Source organism: Ursus arctos, unplaced genomic scaffold (assembly GCF_023065955.2).
Source record: "Ursus arctos isolate Adak ecotype North America unplaced genomic scaffold, UrsArc2.0 scaffold_5, whole genome shotgun sequence".
NCBI classification, from domain to species: domain Eukaryota; kingdom Metazoa; phylum Chordata; class Mammalia; order Carnivora; family Ursidae; genus Ursus; species Ursus arctos.
Window position 1 is genome coordinate 13,192,970 of NW_026623067.1, and position 12,562 is coordinate 13,205,531.

Genomic DNA, 12,562 nt, shown 5'->3' on the forward strand with positions numbered 1-12,562 from the left:
GCAGGTGTCAGCCTAGGTGAGTCAGGCAGAAGGACCAGTGTGAGCAAAAGCAAGGGGCCCGGAGTGAGCTCAGCCGTGCAGGGATCGGCAGGCAGGCCAGGAAGTCGGGAGGGGGGGTGCTGGTGGGACTTCCTGCTCTTCCGGTGGGTACTCACTGACACCTGCTGTGTGCCAGGCGCGGGAGACCGCCCTGAGCCAGGTCGTGAGCACACTGCCCTGTGAACTTCAAGGCTGGTGGGGAGTGAGGATGTGGGCGGAGGCCCAGCTCTGCACGGCCCCAGGTGCACTGTGGGCTGCAGTCTTCGCTGGAAGGTTCTGAGAAGCCACCGAGAAGGCACCCGTGGCCCTGGGAGACGCACAGAGACGACGAGGCCGTCCCGCACAGACTGCCATATCCTCTAGGCAGGAAATGATGTGAACGTATCATGATTCAATTTTTTCTAGGCTAGGCACTAATGGGCTCTTCAACAGTTAACTCCTTCAATCGTAGAGTTGTAAAAGACCACTGGGTCCCTACCAAATTTAGAAACCCCTTTTAAAATCCGGTATTATCATGGTATTACATTTTAAATGAACAGAGAAAGCGGCAGTGCGAAGAAGCAATAAAGCCTTATTTTATTAAGTTGTCTATAACTAGTGGCTCTGTAACCTTCAGAGCCATCTAGGGGGACGCCTTGAGAGCGTTATTGGTGACAAGGTTGAGAACAACCACGGAGCTCAATCTGAAATTTGGGGGAGACATTTGCCAAGAAAATTAGATAACCACAATATTTTCTCATTGTCAATACTATAAAGACTGTTTAAGCTGGATCCTTATTGGACCCAGACCCATGTCTCCTCTTTGCTTTAGATTTATTTACCTATTTTAAAGAGAGAGAGCGCACACATGTGGAAGTGGGGGAAGGGGCAGAGAGAGAGAGAGAATCTCAAACAGACTCTGTGCTGAGTGCCGAGTCTGACGTGGGGCTCAATCTCATGACCCTGAGATCATGACCTGAGCCGAAAGCAAGAGTCAGAGGCTTAACCAACTGCTCCACCCTGGGGCCCCACCTCTTTGCTTTATATACAATCAAAGATGGTCCAAAATATTCAAGGTGCTCACAGCACCTTCTTCGAAGCCACAGACTTTCCCCCTCACTAGGAGAAGCCGGAAGGGGGGCTGGGAAAGGAAACTCGAGTTCGAGGCGCTCACTCGGGGCAGCTGCAGGAATTCCCCGAGGCACTGTCCCCTTTGCAATGGAGTCCAGCTTGTGCAGGTCAGAGATTTGAAACTTCACCCCGTGAGGTGTCACTCGGGCCAACCAAACCACCCTTGAAAGCACATTAAGTGGCCCAGTAAGTTAAGCAGATCCAAAGCCAGTCATTATAATGCCCCCCAAAGCCGGAGAACAACTGAGCTAGGCAAAAGCATGGGGGGTGGGGGTGGGGAGAGAATCTTTGGGCAGATCCTGGGCCTCGAGGGATCCTGCTTTAGAGATGGCAGCAAACAGAGGCCAGCTGGAGGTGCCGAATATTCCTGCACGCTGTCAGGGCCTACTAATGCCTCAGCCTCTGTGACCTAACCCGGTGTGGATTCCCTGGGCACATGGGTGGCACCATGGAAACAAGCTGGCATTCTCCTGCTAGCCTGTTGGTCCCCGCTCCAAGCCCTGGAGCATCTTCCAGGGGCCAAGGACTCTGTCCAGTGGCATCTCAACATGACACTTTCCCTTGGGGGGAGGGCTGGATGCACGGCCCCCTCCTCAGTGCTCAGAGGCCATCCAGCCCTTCCCCGGGCTGCTGAGGCAATGAGTAACTCTCCTCCCTCTTGTCTCTACAGGAGAGGCAGCCCCCTGCTCATTGGAGTGCGGAGCAAATACAAACTGTCCACAGAACAGATCCCCATCTTGTATAGGACGCGTAAGTGTTTTGAGAAGGACTTGGACAGGGCGATGGGGCTCTCTGGGGTAGGCCGACCCCCTCGGAGACAGGCTGTCTTCACTCTGCTGGGGCCAGCCTGCCCACAGCTCCAGGTCAGAGAGGTTTTCCTGCAGCTGAGACTTGGCTCCATTTTTTTGCAAAAGCTTTTTATTATGGATATTTTCAAATACACACACAAGTCCAGGGAACGGCACGCAGCCCCATTATGTAAAGGCGTCCGTGCTCGGGGATGAGTGTTGATTTGGTTCGGTTTTGTTTGCCGCTATTTAAATGCTCTTGCAGTGGTACGGTGCTATTTGGGGATCATTTGCACGATTTGGCTGACGCAGCCAAAGCTAAAAATTGCAAATTTCTCCCACACATATTCAAAGGGGAAGCTGGAGCCTCGCTTCATGTCATTCAAACAAAATAGTTTAATGGGACTTGCGTTCTTTTCCTTCACTCGCCAGGCAATTTTGAGAATGTGAAGAATATTTGCAAAACGAGGATGAAGAGGCTGGACAGCTCGACCTGCCTTCATGCTGTTGGCGATAAAGCCGTGGAATTCTTCTTTGCTTCAGATGCAAGGTAACAACCTTGTTTCCTTTCTTTCCTAGGATTATGTAACCAAACATGACTGGCTCAACACCACCGTTTCTAATACATCCCTCGTTTCAGCTGTTTTGTCATGGCAAGGGGGCAGGGGTGATGGCACATTTCAGATCTCTGCGACCCTTCCCTGAGAATTCTTCTGCAGAGCACCTCGTGACCAAAGGCCAGCACAGAATACCTGAATTATTTGCCAACATTTTAAAAGTGGGCGATTTCACATAAATGTCTGGATTTCTAGCTTCTCTGGGAAATCAGCAGGTCTGAGCACGCTGGGCTGTGCTCCCTCTGGCCCAGCCTGTCTGGGGCCACTCAAAGGCTGCTCCCTTCAGGTGGGGCAGGTGTCCCCAGCCCTTCGGTCCTTCCCGTGCCCCACCTGCCTTTGCCTGCATCTGACCGCTCATAAAAAAGCCGAGACTTAAGGGTTTGGTGCAATTGATTTCAAAGTCCGTGTTCTCATGAGCAGACAAAGCAAATAGTTCTGAAATTTGAGCAAGTCAGCTTCGTACTCATCTTAGGACAAAAAGTTGATACACACACATGCACATATCCTCAGAAAAGACTGAGATACTTTCCTGGTCGTTGAAGTAGAAAAGTACCGTAAGTACCACCACTCCTTCCTCCATCCAAACCCTTCTCATGCCTCCCTCCCACCAGGAAGGAGTCTTCCCACACCGGGGAGAAAAGCACGGAGGACACCAGATAAAATCTCCTGGACACATGGAGTCATAGGAACCTAGAGCCCTTGGCTGTAAAGTCTGGTTCTGCCCACAGCCAGCATTGCACTCAATGCTGATAGGAAAGTGCAGCTGTTTCCCAAACTGTGTTCCTCAGAGCACCATTTCAATGACAAGCTAATACTATTTCGGTGATCCTGAGGCACACAATTATCTTCAGATTTTAGCATCTGTCCGTGGCATCTTGCAATTATAATTTGTTACAGTTTCTATGTCTTAAAAGTGTATCACACAATTGTGATCCCTAAGATCAGTGTTACCTTATATTCCATGAAATATAGTAAATGTTTCTTTAAAAAAAAAAGAAGGAAGAAAGAAAAAAGACATGAATATCTGCACGGAGATGAAATAATTACTTGTAGGCAATAGGATCCTATGCTTTTAAAATCCAACTGGAACCTGTTAGAACAAATCCTAGAGGCTGGTCAGAGAATGAAGGTGTGGAAATCTGACCTCCCAGCGGTAAGCCATCCGCTGGCCCAGGCGGTGGGACCACATCCACCCCGTTTCCTCCTGTGCCTGCTACTGTGACTGGCACAGTCGACTCTCAGCAGACCTTTCCTGAACAACAACAAAAAGGAATCTGTTTACCAGACCTGGAAAAGCCTTTTTAATCCCTTAAGATGAATTTTTTTTGGAAGCTTTTATTTATTTGACAGAGAGAAAGAAAGAGAGCACAAGCAGGGGGAACAGCAGGCAGAGGGAGAAGTAGGCTCCCCGCTGAGCAGGGAGCCTGATGCGGGACTCAATGCCAGGACCCTGAAATCATGACCTGAGTCGAAGGCAGATGCTTAATGACTGAGCCACCCAGCAACCCCCCCCCCCCGTAAAATGAATTTTAACAAACAGAATCTGTTTGGAGAAGACTACAAACATTCACTATGAGAAACAAGAACAGATTTGAATAAAGGGAGGGAGTCCACCCTCCTTGGTAGGAAGCCTGAATATTATTTCTAAAAATTAATTGGCTTAACATTATTTTAATAACAAGAAATTATTTTGTAAAGATACTGACTTTCCTTAAATTAATCTGTAAATCGGATGGTATAATTAAAATCCTCAGGATTCCTTTGCTTTGTTTAGGTTTGGGGAACTCGAAGAGGTGTTTCTACAGTGCGTGGTGTGTAGACCAGAAAGCCAACATGTGTTGCAAAGTGAGGATGACAGGGGTGACCTTCCCAGATAGGAAGGCATCCTGTGGAGCCTTCGGGACAACAGTAGCCAGTGTGGGGGGCTTCGTCAGGGTGATCTCATTTAATAAACACAGCAAGCCTCTGGCGAAGGCACAGGGATCATCTCCCATTCTACAGATGAGGAATTTGATACCGGGGCTCAGAGGGGTCAGATCTGTGTTGCCCGAGGGCATAATGCCGGGAAGAGACAGAAATGAGGATTCCATGTCAGGTCTGTCTAGCTCCTGGGTCAATAGTCTTCTTTTCTTTTCTTAAATTTAATTATATATTTAAATAGAATTTAATCCCAATTACAGAAGATTTGGGCTATGCAATATACCATATATGCGAGATTGTTCTCCAGGAAAAAAACTAGAAAAATAAACCAAAGGTGTATTAACATTATTGTTACGTGATAAAAAAATGTCATTATTCTAATTAAGGTCAGTAGTAACTTAGGATGATGATTTAGAATTTCATCCCATCGCATGTAATAACAACAACAAAAATACAGATGAAGTGGAGGCCAGCGTATTAATATAAAATATCATAAATAACATATTGTGGAAGAACACCCAAAACATAAAGGAAAACAGAAATATTAGACTTTTTAAAATACAAGAACTCTTTATATATTAAATAATACACATTTAAACAACATATAATTTCCCCAGACGCTAATATTTATAATACTAAAAAATGTGTGAAAATGTCCTAAATATCCACATTGGTAAAGACGTTAAATATATCACCGTATACCCACTTAGGAATGAGACCATTAAGGATTATGATTACACTAAAGTTAATTACATGGAAAATGTTGGTGAAAATACAGAATACCAAGACATCTATGCTCTGTGATCCGAGCTCTATAAAAATATGCATTAACAAACCAGATAATTATGTTAATCAACATTTTTACCCTTTGGCAAATATATCCATTTATTTTCTAATTTTTGCATTTTATTTAATGTATTTTCTATAATATATATTCTTTAATAGTACGAAAATCGGTAAAGAGAAATATAAAGATCTTTTTGGTCTCCCAGTTTGTCCTGGGCCAATAGTCTTAGGGAGGGATTATACTACCATGCATTTCAGAAATAAAAACAAGTATATTTCAACATATGGATGTCCGTGCACGCATAGATCCAAGCACGCCTCTATTAAGCACTGTGTGAAGGACAGTGCCATGTAACTGGTGTTTATCCCTTGGAGATGGGGTCAGGCCATTTTCTCCCTCTCATTATTCTGTGTTTTCTACTTTCTACACAATGAGTATATACCGTGTAAAGTATTTTTCTCCAGGGCAGTGGCTTTCCATCCTGCCTCGTCTTCCTTCCCGAGCATCTGTCTGGAGACACCTCTCTCGGGGCCATAGAACGTGATCGTTTCTCTCTTTTATTTTGCATCAGGAGATGTGAAGTGGCACTGGGTAGGATGCGGGTTTTTTCTTCTCATGGTCCTATAAGCACCACCTTTGTGGACTTTTTACCACTTGTACTGTTGATTACTTTTCTTTTTCACTTACCAACTTTTCTAACTTGGTTTATTTTCTTTAAAGATTTTATTTATTTGACAGAGAGACAGAGAGAGAACAGGGGGAGCAGCAAAGGGAGAGGGAGAAGCAGGCCCTCTGCTGAGCAGGGAGCCCGATGCAGGGTTCGATCCCAGGACCCTGGGATCATGACCTGAGCCTAAGGCAGACCCTTCACCGACTGAGCCACCGAGGCGCCCCTAACTCAATTTGTTTTTAAAAGAAACTTTGTGTTGCCCTTTTGCCATACAAAAATCATCATTACTTGCCATGCAGAGAAAGTTTTTATAAGAGAAAACACAGTGGCACCACATTTCATTGGTGGACATATTTGATACTTTGCTCCTAAACCACCCTTTTTTCCTTAAAGGGTGTGTGTGTGTGTGTGTGTGTGTGTGTGTGCATGTGTGCACACATGTGTGCCTATGTTATGAAATGGAGTCATTTGTCCTGATGAGTTTCCCCATGGGGATTTTGCTGAGTGAAGCCCCCATGGTGTCATTTCACACGTTCCCCTGCCCATTGTACTTTCTGTGCCCTGGCGTTCACAGGTATCTAGAAACTCGATCTCCTTTGGGTTTGAATTTTTTTGGTAAAACTGCTTCATCGGTGGTGGTGTGTCCTTCCATCTGGAGGCATACGTGTATCATCGTCTGTCTTTTTGTGCTGTTAAGATTGATTGAGGGGTTCCAATGTCAGACAGCCTCACCCATCCATTATAAAGCTGCTCTCTGCTTTTCACCCCTCGGTTTCAGCTGCCATTGGCGGTCCTTGCTTAGAACTATTAATAATTAGAGTTCGGGGTCCTGGGTGGCTCAGTCGGTGAAGCGTCTGCCTTCGGCTCAGGTCATTATCTCAGGGTCCTGGGATTGAGTCCCATGTCGGGCTCCCTGCTCAGCGGTGAGTCTGCTTCTCCCTCTCCCTCTGCTGCTCCCCCTGCTCATGCTCTCTCTCTCTTTCTCAAATAATAAATAAAATCTTTACAAAAATAAAAATAAAATAATTAGGAGTTCACAAATTGACTATTCTAATGCCGTCATTCCTTATTAGCTATATTCCTTTTATAAAGAGAAACTTGCCTTCATGAACTATGTGCTTATTCTGAAAGCCAGATCAGTTTGAAAGGCAAGATAGATGTTTCATTCTTTCCTGTTCTGATTCAGAATAATGTATTGGTTCCCGAGCGTTCTCCAAAGGTGACAATGTCTGGATCTTGATTTGAAAACAGCAATCATAAGAGGACATCTATGAGATTACTGGGGAAATTTGAACAGACTGGATATTTGATGAGATGAAGGAATAACTTATTAATTTTAGATGTGATCATGGTATCAGAGGTTAAAAAATGATCCTTCCCTTTTAAAGATATAAAGTAAAATGTTTACAGATGAAATGATAGGCTGTCTGGGGTTGGCTTCACAATGATTCTGGGGGGAGGGAAGGAGGTGTGAATTGATATTTATAGTGTGATGTCCCTGTCCCTCCTGAAATGCCATCCGACACTACTGATGTGAACCCAGACTTGGGAGGCAGGGACTGCCACCTTGTAACTGTCGAACGTGACGCCGGTGTTTCCCTTGCTCCAGTGCCATCATAGAACACACCAACCGCGTCATCTTCCTTGAGGATGACGACATCGCTGCAGTGGCTGATGGGAAACTCTCCATTCATCGGGTCAAGCGTTCTGCTAGTGACGACCCATCTCGAGCCATCCAGACCTTGCAGATGGAACTACAGCAAATCATGAAAGGCAGGTGTCCTCTGAGGGTCCGTGTGCAGTGGCCTTGGGTGGGGGGGGGCAGCAGGTGCTCTATGGGGGCGGTCCTGAGACTCCCTGTCCTACCTTGAATGGCAGCCCTCCTGCCTGCCGTGGCCATCTGGGAGCTCCTGACCAAAGCCAAGCACCAGGTCTCCCTGTTTGATTTGACCAGTGTATCCACTGTCTCCCTTTACTGACTCTCTGGGACACACTCTGACACCCAGACATCATTTCTTCTCTGCGTCAGAGGCCCACAATAACAGGGGTCTGTGGACTACTTTCTCCTTTCAAGGAGAGCTTGTCTCCCTACACCCCCTTCTCCACAGGGCAACCTGGGTAAACATTTAGGAATGTGAATCAGACACTCTTACACGGCTGCTTAAAGCCCTCTCTGATGGCTTCCCACTCTTCTTAGAATAAAGTCCATACTTCCTGCCACAGCCCACAATGCCTCACGCCCAGGCTGGCCCCACCTCTCACTACACTTTTCCCCGCTATGCCCCGCCCGCCTCTCCGGCCACCTCTCGATGACTGAGGCTGGCCAAGTGCTTGCTCACCTGGAGGTCATTGCACTTGACTGGCTCCTTGTGATCACCGACCCCCAAACATCAGCCCCTCAGAGAGCTCTTCCCTGACCCTCCTCACTTGTCTTCTTTGCTTCACTGTCCCCTTTGTGCAAGCCCTCAGCTGAAGGGGGCACACAGGACACACTGCCGTGTTTGGCATCACACGTGTGTGTCTCCCAGAGAACATTCCCACCCAGTCTGTGGACACCTCCAAAGCTTCAGGCACACACCTGTCAGGGGCCTTACTTAACCCGCTGTGGCCAGATCATCCCTTTGACGTCATCCAGTTTCATTCAGATCAGAGGCCTAGAAATGCATGTGTGGCAGAAAACGTTTCCTTAGGAGAGAGAGAGTGAGAGCACAAGCAGGGGGGAGCAGCAGGCAGAGGGAGAGGCAGACTCCCTGCTGAGCAGGGAGCCCAACAAAGGGCTCGATCCCGGGACTCCGGGATCATGAGCTGAGCCCAAGGCAGAGGCTCAACGGACTGAGCCACCCAGGCGCCCCTGAAAAGGTTTTTCTTTAATACAGAAGCTACAAGGGTATTTGTTCAAAAGATAATTGCCTCTTTCTCTGGGCTTAACTTCATTTGTACCTCCCTAAGTAGGTTGGTTTTTGGAAGTAAAGCGTTTTCCTTTCCTCTGGCCTTGCTAAGAGGAAAGCCACACATTTGCTGCTTATAGCCCTCGCTCCTTCAAGCTGCAGGGTCCGATATGTCAGCTAGAGGTAGTAATCTTATCTGACCTGCTTCCCTCTCACTTGTCACCGTGAGCATCAGGGGGGACAGTCCCCGGGGGCCCCCTGGGAATCTGCAGTGGCCTCCACATGTGTCTCTGTGACTAACCGCTTAATGGCTTTGCACCCTGATTGCAGGTTAAGCAGTGGTAACGCAACTAGATTAAAATTGACCTGTTTTGTTGGTGTTTACTTGACCAGGTAACTTCAGTGCGTTTATGCAGAAGGAGATCTTCGAACAGCCAGAGTCCGTTTTCAACACCATGAGAGGTCGGGTGAATTTTGAGACCAACACAGGTAAGCCCTCGTCTGTGCCCTGGGCCGACCGACGCACATCCCTGGGTGGGGTCAGCATTAACGCCCTGTGTGTGCCCCGCAGTGCTCCTGGGCGGCCTGAAAGACCACTTGAAGGAGATCCGGCGGTGCCGGCGGCTCATCGTGATTGGCTGTGGAACCAGCTACCACGCCGCCGTGGCCGTGAGTGCAACGCTCTGGGTCCTTGATGGTGCTGGGGAGGGAGCGGGGGCCAAGGACAAGATGCGTCTTAAACGCTAGGATGTGTCGGACCCAAATCTGGTGGCCGTGAGCCAACATGAGAGCTGGCCCTGAAGCCTTTCTCCCGCGGTGGGGCCCAGGCATGCCTGAACTTCCCTTACCACCTGGACCTGGAGCTGCCACTTCATAACCGTCCCCAGAAGCCACCTGTGTCTCTGTAGCATCTGTGACTGACTTTGGTCCCCATTCCTGTTGGCTTCAGACACGGCAGGTTTTGGAGGAGCTGACGGAGCTCCCTGTGATGGTTGAACTTGCGAGCGATTTTCTGGACAGGAACACACCGGTGTTCAGGGATGACGTTTGCTTTTTCATCAGCCAGTCAGGTAAGGAAGACGGGTTTGCGTTAGTTCATCTAAGAGCTCTGTCCTCTTGGCAATGCGCCCTGTGTCTCCCGCCCTCCTTCAGGCCGTGAAGCTCTCTGCACACGGAGCTTGTGCCCAACTCTCCTGTGCCTACGGTCACTTAACCTCAGAGCCATCAGTTCCTGTCCCATGTTATGGGGAGGGGGCCGTGCAGCCAGGGCTTCTCCATCCTCCAGTCATTCCAAGTCCAGGACTTAAGGGACCACTCACCAAAGGGTATTCGTGGGTGCTGGGTGTATTTAGAGAGGAGAAAGTTCTTCAAAATTCTGCAGGCTGAGAGTCACTTCAAGGACTATGCGCAGGCTTTGCAGTACCGCTGCTGCCCAGAAGGGGGACACCTAGAGAGCCAGCGCTCAGGTGTAGGGCTCACCACACCTTCGGGAAACACTAAGCTTGGGCATTTGTTCCAGTCGGGCTGGGCAGAGAGTCAGGGAGGTGATTCATAGCCATATGCTTGGACTCTCTATGACCTTTAGAAGGATTTTCAAAAACATTTTAATTATGGAAAATTCCAAATCTCTGTAATAGTTAGAGATTCACGTAAGGAGTTGCCTATCCTCAGCAACGATTAGCTCAACAGAGCTTGTGTCATCCAGAGACGCATTAACCTGTCCCCTCCACGGGGTTATTTTGAAGTCAATCCCAGACATTGTGTCGCTTCATAAATATCTCACAGTGTATCTCTAAATGGTAAAAGAAAAAAAAAAAACATAACCATGATGTCATTATCACAATGAACACGCTAACAGCAGTGCCCTAATACGCATTGGGACTTTGAATCCTGCTTCCCAGTTAAATTTTTAAGACCATTTCCATTTCAATGACAAACTCAGAAAAACGAATATGGACACACCCACCGACTGGCTGCCTACCTGGAGCCACGCGCTGCCCTGTGACTTAAGATGCCAGTGTCACCTTTGGGATTGCGATCCCATCAGAGCCTCAGAATGTTTCATGAATTGGGTGGGAGCCATGAACCAAAGGAAAGAGGCGGATTTTATGTAAAAGTAATGAGTGGCAGCTTCTGGGCGTCTACACAGAAAGGATCTAGTTTCGTTTTGTCCAGCCCTTCTCATTCAGTTTTTTAAAAAAGCAACTGCGTCAAACACTGGGGAGTGGGGTTGATGAAGATAGAGCCATCCAGCTCCCTGCCTCCGAGCCCTGAGCCCCGTTGGCGCAGAGGAAGGGCTGTGCCCTAGACACATATCTGAAGAGAAAAAGGAGCTGGGGACATACTCGTACTGCAGAAAAGCCATGGCCACATGGACATCGATGGGTTTAACTTTATGATCGGATCATATTTCATTTAGTTGGAGGTTTCAGGACTTACAAAGACAGGGCTCTTGGGCACCTGGGTGGCTCAGACATGCCTCAGTGAAGCATCTGCCTTCAGCTCAGGTCATGATCCCAGAGTCCTGGGATTGAGTCCCACATCGAGCTCCCTGCTCCTTGGGGTGCCTGCTTCTCCTCTCCTGCTGCTGCTCCCCCTGCTTGTGCTCTCTCACTCTCTCTGTCAATAAATAGGTAAAAGTCTTAAAAAAAAAATACAGGGCTCCTGGGCTGGCTTATTCATGAACCTATTTAACTAGCTTTATCATAAAAAATAATTTTGACTTGGCACTGGCAGGCTGCGAGAAGTGTTCTGCTTTGAAACAAGATCTATTTGCAAAATGGCCATTCAGGGGCATTCTTGCTTTTTAAACGTTAAATCTCAGCACGTTCTGAATAAGGCAGCTTGAAGTCCTAGCAAGGACGCTGGGAGCAAGGCATACCTGGGTTGGCTCCAGTCTGTCCCCCACAGTCGCGTGGCCCCGAGGAAGCAAGGCACCGGTTCCCTCTGTCTCTGAGGACCTCATCCGCAAGGGGAGAGGGGATGGTGGCCCCTGTGGGGCTGCCGTGAGAGTTCAGTGAAACAGTGATTGATGAGAATGTGCTTGCCGCGTAAAGAGTAGTCAAATCTTGAATCCAAGAATCAACTGGAAAAATTGTCCAGTAAGGATTTTCCTTTCTGAGAACATGCCAGCTGTGTCTGGGTCCTGATTGCTGTGTAAGAGTGAGAGTACGTGAGTTGGGGCGGGGGGGGGGAGGAGGCTCATGCTGACAGAGCCATGCTCCTGTGACCACGTGGCTGAAAGGGGGGACCCATGTGGCAGGTGAGACCGCAGACACCCTGCTGGCGTTGCGCTACTGTAAGGACCGCCGGGCCCTGACTGTGGGTGTCACCAACACCGTGGGCAGCTCCATCTCCCGAGAGACCGACTGCGGTGTCCACATCAATGCGGGGCCGGAGATCGGCGTGGCCAGTACCAAGGTAGGCATCTCCCACCTGTGCCCCGGGGAGGGCCTCAGCTGGACGGGAGGACAGGGGCCCGTGGGGTGGGGGGCCCAGAGATGTGCCTATTCCTGCGTGGTCCACTAGGACACGCTCACCCCTGCTCTGCCAGAGTCACCATTTTATCCACAGGCTTACACCAGTCAGTTCATCTCCCTGGTGATGTTTGGTTTGATGATGTCCGAAGACCGAATTTCACTGCAAAACAGAAGGCGAGAGATCATCTGCGGTTTACAGTCTTTACCTGGTATGTTCCAGAACTAACGTTTCCTTATGGCTGTCTCCCATAAACAGTGCTTTTA

The 12,562-nt window shown here is 48.4% G+C and overlaps 1 protein-coding gene across 1 annotated transcript in view; it reads left to right on the forward strand.

Annotated features, from left to right (window-relative positions):
* The window catches only part of GFPT2 (glutamine-fructose-6-phosphate transaminase 2), a 41,339-nt gene that overhangs the window by 20,617 nt on the left and 8,160 nt on the right, over window positions 1-12,562 (forward strand). Inside the window, exons 8-15 of the mRNA XM_026507704.4 lie at window positions 1,820-1,899; window positions 2,370-2,487; window positions 7,541-7,704; window positions 9,213-9,308; window positions 9,391-9,488; window positions 9,769-9,889; window positions 12,082-12,239; window positions 12,393-12,507. Coding sequence (XP_026363489.2) covers window positions 1,820-1,899; window positions 2,370-2,487; window positions 7,541-7,704; window positions 9,213-9,308; window positions 9,391-9,488; window positions 9,769-9,889; window positions 12,082-12,239; window positions 12,393-12,507 — 950 coding nt within the window. The remainder of the gene's footprint in view (window positions 1-1,819; window positions 1,900-2,369; window positions 2,488-7,540; window positions 7,705-9,212; window positions 9,309-9,390; window positions 9,489-9,768; window positions 9,890-12,081; window positions 12,240-12,392; window positions 12,508-12,562) is intronic.